The 22,239-nt window shown below is 39.6% G+C and overlaps 1 protein-coding gene across 3 annotated transcripts in view; it reads left to right on the top strand.

The window, feature by feature from the left end:
- Positions 1-22,239, top strand: part of wdr27 (WD repeat domain 27) — a 575,337-nt gene that overhangs the window by 83,860 nt on the left and 469,238 nt on the right. For all 3 annotated transcript variants that reach the window (XM_063056491.1, XM_063056490.1, XM_063056492.1), the window contains exons 18-19: positions 3,721-3,842; positions 9,644-9,777. In XM_063056491.1, the coding sequence (XP_062912561.1) occupies positions 3,721-3,842; positions 9,644-9,777 (256 nt within the window). The remainder of the gene's footprint in view (positions 1-3,720; positions 3,843-9,643; positions 9,778-22,239) is intronic.

The following is a 22,239-nucleotide window of genomic DNA, read 5'->3' as shown; positions in this document are numbered from 1 at the left end:
AAGTGGCAGATGGAATACAGTGTTGAGAAATGTTAGATAATGCATTTTAGTAAAGGGAACAATAGTGCAGACTATTGCTAAATGTGATGTTGGCATTCATTTCAAGGGGAATAGAATATAAAAACAAGGAGATAATGCTGAGGCTTTAGAAGACACTAGCCAGTCTGCATTTGGAGTTTTGTCAACTGTTTTGGACCCCATATCACAGAAAAGATGTGTTGTCATTGGAGAGAGTCCAGAGGAAGTTCATGAGGATGATTCTGGGAATAAAATGGTTAACATATGAGGAGCGATTGGCAGCTTTGGGTCTGTACTGACTGGAATTTAGAAGAATGCTGGGGGATCTCATTGAAACTAACCAAATGTTGAAAGCACTAGATAAAGTGGATGTGGAGAGGATATTTCCTATGGTCCAGAACTAGAGGCATGGCCTCAAAATTCAGGGATGACCCTTTAGAACTGAGCTAAGGACGAATATTTTTTAGCTAGAGAGTAGTGAATCTATGGAATGCCTTGCCACAGACAGCTGTCAAGGCCAAGACTGTGAGTATATTTAAAGCGAAAGTTGATAGTTTACTGATTGGTCAGGACATCAAAAGTTATGGTGAGAAGGCAGGTGTATGGGGTTGGCTGGGATCTGGGATCAGCCATGATGAAATTGTGGAGTAAACTGGATGGGCTGAATGGCCTAATTCTGCTCCTGTGTCTTATGGTCTTATGACAGTCGCAAGTTTGATCCTGATTCCTTCCTCTGCCATTTGTGTAGAAATTTCAGGAGTTAATCCCTCTGTTGAACTTGCAGAGGTTGGGGCATCAGGCAACTGGTTTAAGTATTTGAATGTTACTATACTTTTGGCAAATTCTCAAGGTGACAAAACTGAAATATCTCATTGTGGTGTCAAATTTAATTTCCAGTGCAAAACCTGTAATCTGTGTTCAGATCAAAAGCTGTTGGATTTCGTTGAGAATTTGTATCCATTATTGAACATAGCAAAGTTTCCCAAAGTACTTCAGGTTTGATTTCAAATGGAAGAAGTGCTACACCTGCCCATTCACCTCCCTCACTTCCATTCAAGACCCCCAAACTGTCCTTCCAGGTGAGGCAACACTTCACCTGCGAGTCTGTCGGGGTCACCTACAGGATCTGGTGCTCCCGGTGTGACGAACTCTACATTGGTGAGACCCAACATAGACGGGGGAACCACTTTGCCAAGCACCTTTGCTCTGTCTGCAACAAGCAGTATTTTTCAGTGGCCAGCCATTTTAATTCAGATCCTCATTCTTTTTGTGACACGTTGTTCCATGGCCTCCTCTACTGCCACGATGAGCCACTCTCAGGATGGAGGACCAACATCTCACATTTCATCTGAGTTGCATCGAACTTAACACCATGAACATTGATTTCTTTAACTTCCATGTATTTCTTCCCCCTTCTCTTTTTTTCCATTCCCCATTTTGGCTCCCCTCTTACCTCTTCTGTTCTCACCTGCCCATCACCTCTCTCTGGTGCCCTTCCTGCTTTCCTTTCACCCATGGTGCACTCTCCTCTTCTCTGAGATTCCTTCATCAGCCCTTTACCTTTTCCACCTATCACCTCCCAGCTTCTTGATAACTCTCCCCCACCCACCTATCTTCCCCCTCATCGGACTTCACCTATCACGTTCTTGCTTATATCCTTCCCCTCCCCCCTGCCTTCCCTCTTCCTTTCCAGTCCTGATTAAGGTCTCAGCCCGAAACATCAACTCTTTATTCCTTTCCATAGGTACTGAGTTCCTCCAGCATTTTGTATGTGTTCTTCTGGATTTCCAACATCTGCAGAATCTCATGTGTGAGCTTTGTTTTTCTTCCTTTATCATTCCTGTCTCTCTGCCATTTTATTAGCTAAATTGGTAAGTTTTTACATTCCATTATGAATTCTCTTCATCAGTCCGGATATTTGGTTTGGGGGAGGTGGAAATCCTACTGTCAGTATTTTTAATGGAAAGCTTAATGTGAAAACTATTTCTCAATTTCCTACTTTGCATCAACATTGTCAGAACGGTTTATTGACTGGAAGAATGTTTCTTTCTGGTCATGAGTATTTCAGGCAATTTTAAGCCTAGCAACCTTGATCAGTATTACATTAGCAACTTAGACTGGGTCTCAATATCAAAAGGTGGCGAAAGAGCTTTGTTACAAAATCATTTGATGGATCTCTATTTATGAAATACTGCAAGCAGATCATAACACTTAAAATTTAAGTATTAATAAAATGTTCCTGAGAAGCTGTTTGGAAGCATGCATAAATGATATAACATTTCATGACAAAAACAGATTCTTACTTCTCTCTAATTTCTTTCTTAATTATTACTTTTAATGTGATTACGCAGAAAGCAAATTTAACCATTGTAGTTTTATGTACTGAATTGGTGGATTTGAAATGACACTCATGAGAGCAGAAAGTGTCCACAATAAAGGTGTTGGTTTGATTAGCACTATTGCCAAATTTTACAAGTAGCCCGTGTTCCCTACATGATGCCCAAGTCCAACTTAGTGAGTCCCATAAGTCCCATGACCTCTATAACTAAGGATAGGGATCCTAATATCCTGCAAACTAATTATCTTCTAGTTTAGATTATCACAATGTTATCATCATTGCTGGATTTCCTAAATATCATACAGTACTGAAGGGAAAAGCCCATGAGTTCAACCCTGCACCAGCACTGAGATTTTACAAACAAATTTTAAACAGACAGCAAACAGACACAAGAGATTCTGCAGATGCTGAAAATTTAGAGTAACACACACAATGCTGGAAGAACTCAGCAGATCCGACAACATCTATGGAGAGGAGTACAGAGGTGACGTTTTGGGCCGAGAAGAGACACCACCTCTCTCACGTTGTGTGTCTTATGGTGGTATATCCACTTTTAATGATGGTATAGGAAAACGACTTATGACTGGGTTTCCAGATTATACTCGAGAATATATGATGGTGGACACAGATTGGGATTGTTGTGAAACAATCATTGTCTAATTCTATTTTGTTAATTATGTCGTACACTAGAGGGCAGCACAGACAACACTTTACTACCTGAATTTGCGCTCAAACACTTTATTTAAAAACAAATTAGTTTGCTGATGTAGATTTGAAATAATCTACTGTAGCTATTAAGATCATTTAAACTTTGTGAAAACATAAGTATAAGCAAGTTAGTATACACCTGCTTAAAAAAAATAACTCATTTAGTTATTTTTGTACTGTTTTGGTTTTCTTTCCCCAAAAACGCAATAGTGGTTATACTTGTAGGTCATTTATCTTGCTAGTTTAGGAAACGATTTGAATAAAAGCTTGCGCGGCAATGCTGAATGACGAACTTAATATGTTGCTAGGATTCGCATTCACATATTATAGATATTATCTTGAAAATTTTCCTTAAAAACTGGTTATTTTAGGTAAGATATTTTCTGGATCAGGCTGATTGACTTAAATGTATTCAAAAATTAAGCATCTCTTCTGAACTCTACTGGAGGTAATTATGATATTTTTGGTGTGTTCCTCATTGCAAAGCAATTAACACAGTGGTTGATAAGTGTCAAGGACAATCAGATTATGCACAGCGGTATTTTATAAAGTGGTCTTTTTTGTTTTCCTATGTCTCTAGAATTCACTCCAGAATTTAAACATAGGTGTTTTCTAATAGTATGATAACATATTCTATATACTGTGCTTTACTTAAGGCCATGATGGGGCAGTGAGCTGCTTGGATTGGACACAAAATAATAAATGGCTTTTAACAGCATCGGAAGACAGGTCATTATGGATCTGGCCAGTTCGTGGCTCAACCCCTGCATTGATGCTGGTAATTATTTAACCATTTGTTATCATTTTATATATATATATAAAATTTTTTTGGATATATCCAAAGTCACCATTTCTGTTACCTGTCTTTCATTTTTTCCTATCACAATTAATCTTGGTTGTTTGCTTCATCTTTCTTCAAGTCTGTTCCCAATCTAGAGGGACATAGAATCACGGAGCACAGAAGGGATCTGCATTAATTTTCTGAATTATTCGATTATTCCCACTTCTTGTTCTTTCCCATAATCACTGTTCCCTCTAAACTGCACGGGTATGCGGCTGCGCAATAACTGAATTGCTCCGATATACGTAGCCTTTGTTGCCGCACAGCAGTAATTTTCTTCTACATAATGTTTTGTTAAATTCTGCACTGTTTTCAGGCCATGTGAACATTTCCTGCTCAGCTTTAAAATAATTAGAGGGAACGTTCCCATAGCTGTTAATTTTCCCTTTTTTAGAATATATTTCCAGCATATTAAATCATATATTGGTTGATTTTTGCTTCGTGGGTTCCAGATACATGGATAACTAGTACAATTTCCATTTCTGAGTTTCTGATATATAGCAGTGGCATCTCAGAACTGCTAAAATAATGCCTGTTTTATGACTGTGTGCTCCCTGTCAAATGGCAGATCTTGCATCTGTGTCTGGCATGTGGGTTGCTCAGAAATACAGGATGAAAATCTTTAATCTCTCACTTGTAAGAATACCAAAGCCCATGAGCAGAAAAACTGACAAAAAGAAGTGGGTGCAGCCTAGTCCATCATAGGAAAAGTCCTTTACACCATCTACAAACAGCATCCATCATCGAGGACCTGCACCATGCAGGGTATGCTCTCATCTTGCTGCTGCCATCAGGAAAGGAGTACAGGAGCCTAGGTTCAGGGTCAGTTATTATCCTTCAACCTTCAGGCTCCTGAACCGGCATGGATAACGTCACTCACCTCAATAGTGAACTTGATTCCACAACCTTTGGACTCACTTACAATAACTTTACGACTCAGGTTCTGAATATCATCTGTCTGTCTGTCTAGTATTAACACAGTTTGTTGTCCTTTGCAGATCAGTTGTTTGTCCATCTTTGTTGTATTGTCATTGATTCTACTCTTTCTTAGTTTCTACTGTGAATGCCTGCAAGAAGATGTTTCTTGGGGAGGTGTATAGTGATATATCCATACTTTGATAATAAATGTACTCTGACCTTTGATATTATAGACTGTTCCAAAAGACTACTATAGACTAAGGATAGCCATATTGGAAAATTACACTTCTGCATTGTAACGTTGACCAGCCTACGGATTTTTCTTTTAGCATCTTTACATTTAAATGTACACCAAATATGCATGTAATTACTAAGCAAGTGACTGTGAAAGCTCATTGAAAAGTACTTTATTGACTGTAAAGTTCTTTGGGATGTTTAGAGATTGGAAAGGCACTTTATAAATACAGTACAAATCCATTAAACACTTTCTGACACTGCATAAATAAAACAATGTCACTGTTCAGAATTATTGGCTGCAAGGCTATAATGGCTGCCATGTGTCATTAGTGTATATGTGGCAGGTGTTGAGTGCTTAGTTCAAGGATGTATTGTACATTCTTTTTAAAATTGACAGCAAGATTTCTTTCAATCATCTTTCCATTTCCTCATTGTTCTGTTATATTATGATTCTAAGACATTATTTGGGTGTCTAGTAATTTAGAAAGGCGGGCAGGTTCTGGCTTCTTGCCAGAGATCTGGAATTCTCAGGGACAGGTTTGAAGAATCATATGAATACAGGAACATTGCTTCCCTGGGGATGTAGCATCTTATTCAGATACTGTTTTAGGAAAGAAGAACTTGAGTGTTGGTTTCTTCGTTGTGTAGACTAAGAGATACATGTACCTTTTAATTTGTGATTAATTAATTGGACGATTGACTTGAGAAAATGAATGTGTTGTATAAGATGCTGTTTTGTTCTTCAGGTTTCAATACCATATTGCAAAATAAGTAGAAACAGCTTTTTTTGTATTCAACTTTTAAGAGCTGATTTGGGAATGTTTAAAAGTGTCAAAAGTTTTAAGTTTCTCCAGTTTTATAAAGATTCAAGATAGAGAAAATCATTGAGTTTTATATCAAACAAGAGAAAATCTGCAGATGCTGGCAATCTAAGCAACACACACAAAATGATGGAGGAACTCAACAGGCCAGGCAGCGTCTATGGAAAAGGGCATAGTCAACGTTTTGGGCTGAGACCCGAAGGCAGGACTAGAGAGAAAATTATGAAGAGTAGAGTTGAAAGGTTGGGGGGGCGAGTGGGTGGAGGGAGAAACACGAGGGATATGTGAACCTGGGGGGGAGGGGGGTGAAGTAAAGAGCTGGGAAGTTGATTGGTGAAAAAGATACAGGGCTGGAGAAGTGGGTGTCCGATAGGAGAGGACAGAAGGCCATGGAGGAAAGAAAAGGAGGATGAGCACCCGAAGGAGGCCGTGATATAAGGTGAGAGAGGGAAAAGGGGATGGAGAATGGTGGACGGGGTAGAGACAGAGCCATTTGCAGAAGTTTGAGAAATTAATGTTCATGCCATCTGGTTGGAGGCTACCCAGATAGAATGTTCCAATCTGAGTGTGGCCTGATTGCAACAGTAGAGGAATCCATGGCTAGACACATCAAAATGGGAATGCGAAGTGAAATTAAAATAGGTGGCTACTGGGAGATTCTGTTTTTCTGGCAGATGGCATGTAGGTGCTTTGCAAAATGGTCTCCCTGTCTACGTCGAGTCTCACTGATATACAGGAGGCCACACTGGGAACACCAGACACAGTATATGACCCCAACAGACTCACAGGTGAAATGTTGGCTTATCTGGAAGGACTGTTCGGGGCCTTGAATGGTAATGAGGGAGGAGGTGTAGCACTTGTTCTGCTTGCAAGGATAAGTGCCAGGAGGGAGATAAGTGGAGAGGGATGAATAGACAATAGAGTTTCATAGAGAGCGATCCCTGAAGAAAGTGGGAGGGAGGGGAAGATGTACTTAGTAATTGGCTCTCGTTGGAGATGGTGGAAGTTCCGGAGTATTATGTGCTGGATGCAGAGGCTGGTGGGGTGATATGTAACGTCTACTATTGACTTTTTAGAAAGTGTATGAAGAAAAAATCTTATTTCAAATCTTATTTCTGTGAGTGATGATTTACTGAATTTAAAATATCATAACATGATCTGCATGAATGAATTATTACAACTTTCCTGTTGTCAGCTGTGTGCATCCTACCAGATGAACTGTATTCCATTACATCATTTTTGACCAATCAAACTGACCCATATGAAAGTGAGGCAACTTCTAAAAATGAACATGGTACACTGAATCTGCATCTGTGCACAATAATGGGACTCCTGGGCCCCATAATCTGGCACCAGCGAATTACTCACAAAACAGCAAATATCCAAATTGCTTTGCAAAGTTTCAGATTTATTTATCATATTACTTCTGATTTTTTTGTGTGGAATGCATCTGCATTAAACAGAATTCAATTAAGGTCATGTCTGGTAAATAAAAGTAGAACTGTAGGCATGATTGCTGTGGTAAAGTTAAAATGTTCCATCTGATTGACAGTGCAATCCAAGTGCTTCGCAAGACCTTGAAAACAATTGGCCCAACCTGTTAAGTATATATTTATTCAAAGCAGATGCAATATTCATGTTGAAGTCCACAATGATCGATTAGCTGAATGTTGGAATTTATAGACCTCTATTAATAAAGCTATTTTCATTTACGTCATCAAAATATGTAAAAATGAAAGTTTTTTTTAAAGACGTGCAATTTATTAGAAATGTTTATAAGGTTGGCTTTGGATTGGCAGAACAATGTAATAACTCACTCTAAGAAAAGGGTCTTGCAAATCTATAAAGATTTGGTAGGCAGTATATTTAATTGTACTTAATTAGTAGTTGGAGTCCTGTCACCATTGGAAATTTAATATAATTAAAATAAAACTTCATCAGGCCTGTTCTACCACAGTCCATATATTAGGCTGTCATAGTTTACTTAATCTCCAGAGGAAATGAACCAGGTGCAAAGACGAGTCAAGCATCTTGTTGGAGTCATCATATCCAAAATTTACTAAACTCTGGAACATTAATGACCATTTGTAGTATTGAATAATAATTGACCGCTCACAATATAACTTTTTTGCTTTTTGGAACAAAAGAACTGTCATATTTATAGACCATCTTGATTCTCTGTTTAGTCTGTTGTATTCTTAACCAGATGTAGGTATACTGAACCTCTTTTACTGCCTGTTCAAAATTGTAGAACAAAAAGGTATCCAAATATCATAAATATGAAGAGATACACACACACACCTACCCCCCCCCGAGGAACTCAGCAGATGAGGCAACATAAGTGGAGGGGAATGGAGGGGCCATGACCATTCATCAGGGCTTATGATGAAGGGTCTTGGCCCGAAATGTCGACTCATTTTTGTGGCTGCGTGTGTGTGGCTCTGGATTTCCAGCATCTGCAGAATCTTTGGTGTTTATCATAAATGTGAATCAAGACTACTAATGTAGTGTTGCATCAATTTAACATTTCATCAATTATGCTTCATTTATTAAGTTCAGCTCTAATGTGGCTTGAGAATTGTGTAACCAAATCTGTTTCAGTTGATGCTTGATCCAACTTTTTCTCAAAGGATTCAGTCAATACACTTAATGTAAACTATTGTCTGGAATGTGGTTGTTTTTTTCTGTGTTGCGGCAGAGTAAAATGTTTTGTCTGATGTTCAAAATAGATTTTCTGTGAAAACAGATCAATGTTTCTGTTGTGTGTGTCCATGGGTATTAGATATTGAATCGTATTTTCATTATAGCTTGGTAAATGGTGCCTAAAAACTTTGTTACTGTGATTTTGCTTGTTATCATGGGAAAACCTGAGAGCCACTAGTGTCAGCACTGAATCTCTTGAAGAGCTGGCTTCCAGTTCATCCCACAGAACAGTCAAACAATGAGGCTTTATGAGGGATTGGTCAAATTGTACTTGGACTATTGCGAGCAGTTTTAGGCTCCTTATCTTAAGAAAGGATGTGCTGGTGTCGGAGGGGATCCAGAAGAGGTTCATGAGAATGATCCCAGGAACGAAAGGGTTAACATATGAAGAGCATTTGATGGTTCTGGGCCTGTACTGACTGGAATTTAGAAGAATGAAGAGGGACCTCATTGAAACCTACTGAATATTGAAAGGTTTAGAGAGAGTAGACTAGGAGAGGGTGTTTCCTGTAGTGAGAGAGTTTAGGGCCAGAGGGCACAACCTTGGAATAGATGGTTCTCCCTTTAGACCAGAGGTGAGGAGAAATTTTTTCAGTCAGAAAGTGGTGAATCTGTGGAATTGATTGTCACAGATGGCTGTGTCAAGTGATGGCCAAGTCATTGGTATATTTAAATTGGAGGTTAATAGGTAATTGATGAGTAATGGCTTCAAGGATTATAGGGAGAAGGCAGGAGAATAGGTTTGAGAGGGATAATAAATCAGCCATGATGGAATGGCGGAGCAGACTTGATAGGCCGAATGGCCTAATTCTTCTCCTATGTCTTATGGCCTTATGAGTTTATTACTCCCACTGCCCATATCCAAAGCATGATTAAAAAGAACTAGAAGTACTGGATAAATATCACAAGCATCCTGATTAACATGTTGAAAATCAACCAAACCATTTCTGGGGTACAGTATCTTAACCAAAGCAATTTAGTACATCAACCCATACTGATGTTTTTCTTAATTCTGTACTCAATGCGATAGAAATATCTGCTTGTTTTTTTGTCTGTTAGGGTCCGGAAACACTTTCAAGGCCAGCACGATCAGCTCAGTTCTATTATATGGACAAATTTCTGTTGTTCTCTTCAGGATCTGAGTTTCAGCTGCATAAATACCATTTGGATACAAGCAGGGATGACATTAAAAGGCAAGTTTACTTTGACATTTGTTTTACTTATGAGCTTATTAAAATGATGGGTGTTGGTGAAAGGAACATATTTTGGCATTCCTTTTCCCCTCTTAGAAAATATATTTTATAGAATTAGTCTGAAATAGAAACAAATTTAGAGTCATACAGCATGGAGAGAAGCCCTATGGCCCAGCCTACAGGAGGCCTGAATACAGGAGGAAGGAGCTGGAGGTCCATAAGCCTGTCCTCAATAGGGGATCAGATGTGGAGAAGGTCAGTAACTTTAAATTCCATGCCTTTATGTTAGAACAGTACAGCACAGAACCAGCATTTTAGCCCATGATGTTGTGCCAATCTACTAACCTGCTCTAAGATCAATCTAACATTTTCCTCCTATATATAGCCCCACATTTTTCTATCATCCATATGTCTATCAAAGGTTTTCTTAAATACCCCTAATGTACCTCCTCTACTACATAGCTGAAAAACTTCTGGTATCCTCTTTTATTTATTGGCTCGCTTGCCTTCATATTTCATCTTTTCTCTCCCTTTTAGATGCCTTCTCTTGGTTTTTACTAGCTTCGCACTGCTCCAGTTTCCCACTAATTTTTGCTATATTTTATGCCCATTCCTTTGCTTTTATCCTGTCTTTGACTTCCCTCATCAGCCACGGTTGTTAATTTATTATCAAAGCAAGTATACAGTATGTCACCAAATACTACCCTGAAATAGGTTTTCTGCGGGCGTTCACAGTAGAACAAAGAAGTACAGTTGAATCAATGAAAAAACTGCACACAAAGACTGTCAAGCAGCCATTGTGCAAAGGAAGGCATAAGAAACAAATAATAATAATAAATAAATGTACTGAGAACATGAGTTCTAGAATCCTTAAAAGTGAATTCGTAGGTAGTGTACAATGATCAGTTCAGAGTTGTAAGTGATGCTGGTTCAGGAGCCTGATCGTTGAAAGATAATAACTGTTCCTGACCCTGGTGGTGTGGGACCTGATGCTCCTGTACCTCCATCCTGATGGTAGCAGGAAGAAGAGGGCATGTCTTGTATGGCAGAGGTCTTGATAAACCTAATTCTGAAAATTATTACTTTTAATTCCTATTGAAAGCAACAATGTGCTTCTAGCTGTAGTGAGATAAGTCAGCAATGGTCCTTCTAGCTCCAATTATATTCTCAGTGGAAGATAAGGGAACAGTTCTTCTTGCAGAGACTGTGGAATTCTGGAGGCCAGATCACTGGAAATATTTAAAGCAAAGGTGTTTAACAGGTTGGCATTGACCAGGTGGGTGAAGGCATGTTTCTGTGCTCTCTGACTCTAATAAGAGTTTTGACAAAATAGATATGGGTAAATAGTTTCCCCTTTACTATACTGATCTAAAATATTGTGATAAACACATTGCTTTGTTTGAATTTGGAAATGTTTGTGGAAGCACATTCAACTGGAGGAGAAGCTGTACTTGATCTGGCATTGGGAAATGAAACTGGTCAGTTGTCAGATTTCTCAGTGGGAGAGCATTTTGGAGGTAGTGATCACAACTCTATCTCCTTTACCACAGCGCTGGAGAAGGATAGAAGCAGACAATTTGGGAAAATATTTAACTGGGGTAGGGGGGAATATGATGCTATTAGGCAGAAACTTGGGAGCATAAATTGGGAGCAGATGTTCTCAGGGAAATGCATGGTAGAAATATGGCAAATCTTCAGGGAACATTTGCCTGGCGTTCTGTGTAGGTATGTTCCATTGAGGCAGGGAAAGGATGGTAGGGTAAAAGAACCATGGTGTACAAAAGAAGTAGAAAATCTAGTTAGGAAGAAAATCTTACGGAAGGTCCCAGAAACTAGATACTGTTAGAGCTCTAGAAAAGTACAAGGTTGCCAGGAAGGATGGTGAGGACAATATGAGTGAGGTTGATGTTCTGGAGCATGTTGATATTAAGGGAGAGGAGGTGTTGGAGTTGTTAAAATACATTAGGACGGATAAGTCCCCAGGGCTTGACGGAATATTCCCCAGGCTGCTCCATGAGGTGAGGGAAGAGATTGCTGAGCCTCTGGCTAGGATCTTTATGTCCTCGTTGTCCACGGGAATGGTACTGGAGGATTGGAGGGAGGCGAATGTTGTCCCCTTGTTCAAAAAAGGTAGTAGGGATAGTCCGGGTAATTATAGACCAGTGAGCCTTACGTCTGTGGTAGGAAAGCTGTTGGAAAAGATTCTTAGAGATAGGATCTATGGGCATTTAGGGAATCATGGTCTGATCAGGGACGGTCAGCATGGCTTTGTGAAGGGCAGATCATGTCTAACAAGCCTGATAGAGTTCTTGAGGAGGTGACCAGGCATATAGATGAGGGTAGTGCAGTGGATGTGATCTGTATGGATTTTAGTAAGGCATTTGACAAGTTTCCACATGGTAGGCTTGTTCGGAAAGTCAGAAGACATGGGATCCAGGGAAGTTTGGCCAGGTGGATTCAGAATTGGCTTGCCTGCAGAAGGCAGGGGGTCGTGGTGGAGGGAGTCCATTCAGATTGGAAGGTTGTGACTAGTGGTGTCCCACAGGGATCTGTTCTGAGACCTCTACTTTTCATGATTTTTATTAACGACCTGGATGTGGGGGTAGAGAGGTGGGTTGGCAAGTTTGCAGATGACACAAATGTTGGTGGTGTTGTAGATAGTGTAGTGGATTGTCGAAGATTGCAGAGAGACATTGATAAGATGCAGAAGTGGGCTGAGAAGTGGCAGATGGAGTTCAACCCGGAGAAGTGTGAGGTGGTACACTTTGGAAGGACAAACTCGAAGGCAGAGTGGAAAGTAAATGGCAGGATACTTGGTAGTATGGAGGAGCAGAGGGATCTGGGCGTACATGTCCACAGATCCCTGAAAGTTGCCTCACAGGTAGATAGGGTAGTTAAGAAAGCTTATGGGGTGTTAGCTTTCATAAGTCGAGGGACAGAGTTTAAGAGTCGCGATGTAAGGATGCAGCTCTAGAAAACTCTGGTTAGGCCACACTTGGAGTACTGTGTCCAGTTCTGGTCGCCTCACTATAGGAAGGATGTGGAAGCATTGGAAAGGGTACAGAGGAGATTTACCAGGATCCTGCCTGGTTTAGATAGTATGGATTATGATCATAGATTAAGGGAGCTAGGGCTTTACTCTTTGGAGAGAAAGAGGATGAAAGGAGACATGATAGAGGTGTACAAGATAATAAGAGGAATAGATAGAGTGGATAGCCAGCGCCTCTTCCCCAGGGCATCACTGCTCAATACAAGAGTACATGGCTTTAAGGTAAGGGGTGGGAAGTTCAAGGGGGATATTAGCGGAAGGTTTTTTACTCAGAGAATGTTTGGTGCGTGGAATGCACTGCCTGAGTCAGTGGTGGAGGCAGATACACTAGGGAAGTTTAAGAGACTACTAGACAGGTATATGGAGGAATTTAAGGTGGGGGGGGGGGTTATATGGGAGGCAGGGTTTGAGGGTCAGCACAACATTGTGGGCCGAAGATCGGTAATGTGCTGTACTAGTCTATGTTCTATGTTCTATGAAGGAGCTTAAGAATGAAATTAGGAGAGCTAAAAGGGGCTGTGAGAAGGCCTTGGTGAGTAGGATTAAGGAAAATCCCAAGGCGTTCTACAAGTATGTGAAGAGCAAGCGGATGAGCCATGTGAGAGTAGGACCAATCAGGTGGGATAGTGGAAACTTGTGCATGGAGCAGGAGGAGGTAGTGAAGGTACTTAATGAATACTTTGCTTCAGTATTCACCAGAGAAAAGGACCTTAGCAATTGTGGGGATGATTTACAGCCGACTGAAGTGCTTGAGCATATAGACATTAAAGAAAAAGGATGTGCTGGAGCTTTTGAAAAGCATTAAGTTAGATAAGTCTCTGGGTCCGGACAAGATATACCTCAGGTTACTGTGGGAAGCAAAGGAGGAGATTGCTGAGCCTCTGGCGATGATTTTTTGCATCATCAGTGGGGACGGGAGAAGTACCAGAGGATTGGAGTGTTACAAATGTTGTTCCCTTGTTCACGAAAGGGAGTAGAGATAACCCAGGAAATTATAGACCAATGAGTTTTACTTCAGCAGTGGGCAAGTTGTTGGAGAAGATCCTGAAAGGGAGGATTTGTGAGCATTTGGAGAGACATAATCTCTTTAGGGATATTCTGCATGGCTTTGTCAAGGGCAGGCCATACCTTACAAGCCTGATTGAATTCTTTGACGATGTAACAAAACACATTGAAAGTAGAGCAGTGGATGTAATGTATATGGATTTCAATAAGGCATTTGATAATGTTCCCCATGCAAGGCTCCTTCAGAAAGTAAGGAAGCATGGGCTCCAAGGAGGCATTGCTTTGTGGATCCAGAATTGGCTTGCCCACAGAAGGCAAAGAATGGTTGTAGGTGGTTTGTATTCTGCATGGAGGACAGTGACCAGTGGCGTTCCGCAGGGATCTGTTCTGGGACCCCTCCTCTTTGTGATTTTTATAAATGACTTGGATGAAGAAGTAGAAGGATGGGTTAGTAAGTTTGCTGATGACACTAAGGTTGGGGGTGTTGTGGACAGTCTGGAGGGTTGTCAGAGGTTTAGCAGGACATCAATGGGATGCAGAACTGGGCTGAGAAGTGGCCGATGGAGTTCAACCCAGATAAGTGTGAAATGGTTCATTTCGGTACGTCAAATTTGAAAAAAGAATATGGTAAGACACTTGGCAGTGCAGAGGATCAGAGAGATCTTGGGGTCCCTGTCCTTAGGACACTCAAAACTGCTGCGCAGGCTGACATTATTGTTAAGAAGGTGTATGGTGTGTTGGCCTTCATCCACCATGAGAATGAGTTCAAGAGCCATGAGGTAATGTTACAGCTATATAAGACCTTGGTCAGACCCCACTTGGAGTACTGTGTTCAGTTCTGGTCTCCTCATCACAGGAAGGATGTGGATACCATAGGGAGAGTGCATAGAAGAGTTACAAGGATGTCGCCTGGATTGGGGAGCATGCCTTCTGATACTAGGTTGAGTGAACTTGGCCTTTTCTCCTTGGAGCGACAGAGGATGAGAGGTGACCTGACAGAGGTGTATAAAGTGATGAGAGACATTGATCATGTGTATAACTCGAGGCTTTTTCTCATCTGAAATGGCTAACACGAAGGGTATAGTTTTAGGGTGCTTGGGAAGGTGCGGGGGGAATGGCAGTGGTAAGTTTTTCACACAGAGAGTGGTGGGTGCATGGAATGATCTGTCAGCACCTGTGGTAGAAGTGGACACAGTACGGTTGTTTAAGAGGCTCTTAGATAGGTACATATAGCTGAGAAATATAGAGGGCTTTGCTGTGGGGAAATTCTAGGCAGTTTCTAGAGTAGGATACATGGTTGGCACAACACTACAGTGAAGGGCCTGTAATGTGCTGTAGATTTCTATGTTCTAATCGTAATTTTTGAAAGGGGAAATGTAAAACATTTGGAAGCAATGCATTTGCTGTTCTCTAGAAAGAGACAGAGATGAGATATTGGGAAAGCATATGGCTAATTGGATAGACCTTTCAAAATACCAAACATAGACATGTTGAGCACACTGACCTCCTTCTTACCTGACACAGATTGGGAGACCACTTTGCCAAGCACCTATGCTCTGTCAGTCAGAAAAAGTGGGGTCTTCCGGTAGTCACCCACTTCAATTCAACTTTCCATTCTCATTCCGACATGTCAGTCCATGGCTTCCTCTATTGCCACAATGAGGTCACACTTGGGTTGGAGGAGCAACACCTTAAATTTCGTCTGGGGAGCCTCCAACCTAATGGAATGAACATCGGTTTCTTGAATTTCCGGTAATTGCCCAGCCCTTCACCATTCTCATTCTCATTTCCCTCTTTCACTTCATCTCCTTACCTACTATTGACTTCCCTCTGGTGCTCCTTCCCCTTCCCCTTCCCCTTCCCCTTCCCCTCTCTCAGTTTCATCTATCTTCTACCACCTTGTACTTCTTACTTCCCTCCCCCCCCAACCTGTTTGCTCTAACTTCTCATCTTTTTTCCAGTTCTGATGAAAGGTCTCAACCTGAAAAGTCAACTGTTTACTCTTTTCCATAGATGCTGCCTGGGCTGCTGAGTTCCTCCAGCATTTTGTGTGTTGCTCCTTTAAAGTTAAAGTTTTATGTTCTTCTGACAGCTTCACAGGGAATCCACAACACCTTAACGATACTGAATTCATTTGAATGCTTATAACCCTGAAACTCCATTTGAGCTTATTGCTATCTCCTGCCCATGACCTCAGTGAGCAATAGTTTGGAACTGAGTGCTTGGATTAGTTTCCCAAGATTGCAACGTGCCATCTTACTCTTGGTAGTGGCTAAGTACTTCATGATTAGTTCAACTAATGGTACAAATTATAATACCAATGAGTGTTTATTGTCTCTATAGTTGGACTTGACTGCCAAAACTACACTCCTGGGTATGGATTTATATTGATTTTTATAATTTTACTGCTTACTACTGAAATAATTAATTTAGAATTGAGTGATGTACAAACTAAAGGCAGTTACATGAAAACTGGAAGATGCTCACCTCACACTACTGAGTCCATCTGTTACTCTTCTCGAAAGCAATGATTGGAGGCCACTATTCATTTTGTTTGGCAATTACTTTTGTACCTTTCCTTATCTTTATTTTCATTGAGGTACAATTCTGTGTAGAAGTCTTAAACACATGTAAATAAATTCTGTAAAAGAAAGATGTTTTCAAGAATAATAAAGTGAAAAGTTTCTAAATATTAAAAAATGCCATACGGAATAAACAGTAAAAAAAACTAAATCAAATCCATATTTGGTGTAGCCACCCTTCGCCTTTAAAACTGCATCAATTCTCTTAGCTACTCTGTCATGCAGTTTTATAAGAAAATTGGCTGGTAGGTTGTTTCAATTATCTTGGACATCTTGCCACAGTTCTGTGGACTTTGGCTGTCTCGCTTGCTTCTGCTCTCCAGGTAATGCCAAACATCCTTGATGTTGTTGAGTTCAGAGCTCTGTGGAGAACATACCATCTGTTGCAGAACTCCTTGTTCTTCCTTTTGCTGAAGTTATTTCTTAAATGATCTTGCCTGTTTGTTTGGGGTCATTGTCCTGCTGTAGAATGAAGTTAGGACTGATCAGATGCCTCCCTCATGGTATAGCATGATGGCTGAGAATCTGCTTGTACTTCTCAGCATTGAGGATTCCATTAATTCTGACGAGATCACCAACTCTGTTTGAAGGTGTGCAGCCCCAAACCCGCAGGGAACCTCTGCTGTGCTTCACTGTTGGCTGCAGACATCCATCCATATAGTGTTCTCATGCTCTTCTACAGACAAAGTGCATCCTGTTTGAGCCAAAAATGACACATTTTGACTCATCAGTTCAGAGCAGTTGCTGCTGTTGTTTATCACGTCAGTCCTTGTGTTTTTGTGTGTAGTTGAGTCTCTTGGTTTTGTTTCCAATTTGGAGGAATTGCTTTTTGCCAATATCTCTTCCATGAAGGCCACTTATGACAAAACCTCTCCAGACTGTAGAGGACTGTGCTGGATTTCTTCCAGTTTAGAAGGGACGTCAATTTGACGTATCTCTTGTCTGCTGCACTCAATTTCCTTGGCCAACCACTGCATTTCTGGTCCTCAGCAATGCCCGTTTCTTTTTGTGTCTTTAGAAGAGCTTGGCAGAACATCTTCAAGTCCTTGTCTACTGCAAAATTTCTGCTTGGGAGGGACCTTGTTGATGCAGGATGACCACCTGTGTCTTATTGCTATGCTCACTCTTGCCATGGTGTAAGAACTGATGATTTGAATGTTAAACTGTCACATCTATAACACTCTCACCTTTTAGTTTAGTTGTCCTTTACCTTGTTTGATTCCTTCTACACTTGTTTCTGTTTCAGTTAATCAGTTTAGTTCATTCAATTCATTATGTTACTGATCATGAGCATCCTGTTTATTAACTTTGTTTAATCATGCCTATAAAGTCATCAATATTTTAAATTTGAAAAGTGGCCTGTTATTTAATATATTACCATCTTTAGCGAAATACAAAAGTTTCTCTGCAACATTTATTTTTTTGGAAAATGAATGTTTGGAAATCTAAAATTTGCTCTTTTCTACTGACACACTAATGCAGAAGACAAAAAATAAACATCTAAAATAAAATTTATATAAAAACCCTAGAGTGCCTAAGACTTTTGCACAGTACTGTAAATATGATTTGAAAGTAAGATGTCAATAAAACTAATACCAGGACTAGATTGAGACCAATTAGCAGTTCATTGTCAGGGTATTGAACTTTGGGTATAATCAATCGCAAAATTGGAGACATTTCTGAATTGTTATTACTAAAAGGGGGAACTTCTTATTACTTTACTGCCCTTTGTTTCCTACAAACTTGAGCACTGCTAAATTGGATATATTTTGACGTGAGCCTTCTGTATCTTGTCTATCTTGAGTAGGACCCATTGGCATTTGCTTTAGTTACCGAAAAGGACAAACATGTAAGCTTTATTTTGAAGAGATCTTTGTGGTATGTTCATAATCATATATGCCTTTGGTTTGGGGATTGTTTTTATTTCTTGGTCTATTGTAAATTTTCAATAAATTGATTGAGATTAGAATCAGAATCAAGTTTAATATCACAAGCATATGTCGTGAAATTTGTTAATTTTGTGGCAGCAGTACAATGCAATGATGATAATATAGCAGTACGTGATAATATGCAATGATGATAATAGCTTCTCCTTCTTCATGTGCCTTGCGCGTTATACGCTTGGGTGATTGTGGCTTTTCACATCGAACGATCCCACGCAGCGTCAATGATATCTCGCACACTTAGATCTGTTAGTTCTTTCACAGTGTCCATATATTTTCTTCTTTGCCTTCCTCTTCTGCATTTCCCAGGCATACGGCCTTGTAATGTAAGGCGTTCTATTTCTCCCTTTCTGCTGATATGGCCCAGGAATTTAAGTTTCCTCTCATTTAATGTTCTCATTAAAGATCTTTTTGTATGGGCATGTTGGAGTACTGTCTCATTAGTTACCCTATCTCTATATGATATTTTCTACATCCTTCTAAGAAACCACATTTCTGTTGCTTCTAAGTTTCTTTGGAGCTCTGGTGTTATAGTCCATGTTTCGGAAGCGTACAGCAAGTTTGACCAGATGTAACATTTTAGTAGTGTAAGCCTTGTTGTCATAGAAATGTGTCTGTTGGTAAAAATGGGTTTCATTTTTTGGAAGTTGGTTTTGGCAATGGCAATTCTTCTTTTTATTTCTACTTTTCTTCTAGCATTTTGTGATATAAAGCTACCAAGTTAATTAAAACTGATCTTTTGTTCAGTCTCTTGGTTACCAATGTACAATTGGCAGTTGGGAGTATCCTGCTGTTTTGATATTACCATACATCTGTTTTTTTTACAGTTGATGGTTAGACCAAAATCTGCACTTGTTTGTACTACTTTGTCTAGGAGGATTTGTAGGTCTTCTGCAGTACTTGCTATTAGAGTGATATCATCTGCATATCTTATATTGTTGATGTTAACACCTCCAATTTTTATTCCATGTAGGTCTTCCATTTCTCTGAGAATCATTTCACTATTGATATTAAATAATTCCGGTGAGGAAACGCATCCCTGTCTAATTCCTCTTTGAATTTTAGTCCAACTAATTATATTAGCATCAATTTTTACCGCCGCCGCTTGATTCCAGTATAAATTTTGAAGCAGTTGTTGGTCCTTTCTGTCAATGTTTAGTTTAGTGAGAATTTGAAATAATTTTTCATATTGCGCTTTGTCGAATGCTTTAGTGAAATCAATAAAACATAAAAAGACATCACTTTGATATTGAATTGCCCTTTCTGAAAGCATTCGTAGTATGAAAATTGCGTACCTAGTTCCTCTATCCTCAATAAACCCATAGTGCAATTTAGAAGTTTCTGGTCTTAACTTGTTTTTAATTCGACTCAGAACAATTCTCAACAAGATCTTTATTATGTGACCCATAAGACTGATAGTGTTCTATAATTTTCACAGTCAATAGTTCTAGGAATTTTTGGCAGAGTTATAAATACTGATTTCAAGAGATCGTCAGGCAATACACCAGACTCATAAATGCCAATAAACAGTTCAAAAAAGAATATCTATGCCCAGATCTTATAGGGCTTGTATCATTTTTACTGAAATTTTATCAGGTCCAGTGGCTTTACCATGTTTCATGCTTTTCATTGCTTTAGTTATTTCTTCTTTGGTAATAGGTGGGCCAGAATTAGGGTGTTTAATATCTGGGGTTCCCCTCTGTTATCTTCAAAAAGCTGCTCCATATACGGAATCCACCTCTCACATACTTTATCTGGATATGTTAGTATGGATCCGTCTGCTGATCTTATGTATCCTGTAGAGGAGGTTGTCTTAATTCCAGTAATTTCCTTAATTCACATGTGCATTTCTTTGCTGTTGTTAATATGGCCTTCTATTTCATTGCATTTTTGATTCAGCCATTCTTCCTTTGCAATATTGCACAATTGTTTGGTCTGTCTGTCTAGCTCTCTGTATTGCACTACATTTTTCTTTATTAACCTTCTTTGTTCCATCAGATCTAGAATTTCTTATGTTATCCACCCCTTGTTGGTGTGTTGGATTTCTTGTATTGGGATTATCTCTTCTGCTGATTGCTGTATAGCATATTGAAATCTGTCCCAAATGGGTTTTGTTTCGTTTTCGTTGACGTGTTCTTCTGCAGCTGTTTTGAATTATTGCTTAAGTATGCTATCATTTTTAAGTTCTCCCAACATAGACTTCTTTCTCTTTTTTCCACGTTTCAGTTTCTTTAATTTTGTTTTAATGGTAGCTAATACTGGATGGTGATCTGAACCACAGTCTGCTCCTGAGTAGGCTTTAGAAGTTGTGACATTATTTCTAAAGCATTTATTGATGGTAATGAAATCTATTTGATTCCTTGTTCTATCTCCAGGGCTAATCCAAGTACACAATCTTCGTGGATGGTTTTTATACCAAGTATTGGTGATCACTTGGTTGTTTCTGACACACCAATCAGTAAACCTTTTACCATTTTCATTTTTCTCCCCTAATCCAAAAAGTCCTATGATGTTATCAACCCTTTCCTGTCCAACTTTGGAGTTAAAATCTCCTATGACTAGTTTTATATCCTGAGATTTACATTGCTCATAAGCACTGTCGAGGTCTTCATAAAACTTGTTGATAACCTCTTCATCTGCATCATTTGTTGGTGCATAGGCTTGGACTATGCTAATATTAAAAGGGTTGCCCCATAATTTAACTAAAAGCAGCCGGTCAGATATCGCCCAATATCCCATAAGATATTTGTCTGTTTAAAATAATTCCAACTCCATACATATGCTGTTGACCTCCAGGGTACATTATCAGAGAACTATTCTTAAGTGAATTTGCCACTGTCGGTGCATCTAATTTCTGACAGGCCTAAGATATCAACTTCCAACCTTTTCATTTCATTTAATGTGTTATCCAACTTTCCTTTCTGGTAAAGTGTACGGATATTCCATGTTGATAATAGCAGTCCATGATAATATAGGAAAAAACTGATTTATAGTAAGTCTGTGTGTATGTGTGTGTGTGTGTGTGTGTGTGTGTATATAGTGAGGTAGTATTAATGATTTCAGTGTCCATTCAGAAATTGGATGACAGAGAGGAAGAAGCTGTTCCTGAATCGCTGAGTGCATGCCTTCAGGCTTCTGTACCTCCTTCCTTATGGTAACCATGAGAAGAGGGAATGTCTTGGGTGGTGGGGGTCCTTAATGATGGATGCTACCTTTTTGAGGCACCGTTGCTTGAAGATGTCTTGGATACTATGGAGGCTAGTGATCATGATGGAGCTGACTAATTTTACAGCTCTCTGCAGCTTATTACGATCTTATGCAGTAGCCCCAAACCAGACGGTGATGCAGCCAGTCAGAATGCTTTTCAGGGTACATTTGAAGAAATTTTTGAGTGTTTTAGGTGACAGTCCAAATCTCCTCAAACTCTTAGTGAATTACTAAAAAATGCAGTCACTATACATTATCCTTGCAGAGATTGTACTTGAATTAGTTTTGGAATCCTGCAAACGTTCTTCTCGTGTTCTTGATTAAGTGAGCATCAACGGACCATGGTATCGATAGAATCTTTATCCCAGGGAAAGGGAGTCTAGAACTAGAAAGCACAGCTTGAAGGTGAGATGGGAAGTGTTTTAAGGAGATCTGAGAAGAGTAGACTTTTCTATATAGAAGGAGGTGGATCTCAATTTATCTTCCCTCAGCAGAAATTAGAGAATGTCAGTTTCATTAGATTGCTTTAAAAAACAAAGTTGTCTGCATTGGCAGATGGAAACTTGAAGCAAAAAAGACTAATCTTACATATCTCTTCATTTCCAATAAATCCAATGCAATAATGAATTTGTATGCTTTAAGCAGGCACGATATTCATGAATACTGTGCTTGTACC

This window comes from Mobula hypostoma, chromosome 8, assembly GCF_963921235.1.
Source record: "Mobula hypostoma chromosome 8, sMobHyp1.1, whole genome shotgun sequence".
In the NCBI taxonomy this organism is placed as follows: domain Eukaryota; kingdom Metazoa; phylum Chordata; class Chondrichthyes; order Myliobatiformes; family Myliobatidae; genus Mobula; species Mobula hypostoma.
This window is presented reverse-complemented; position numbering and strand designations above follow the sequence as displayed.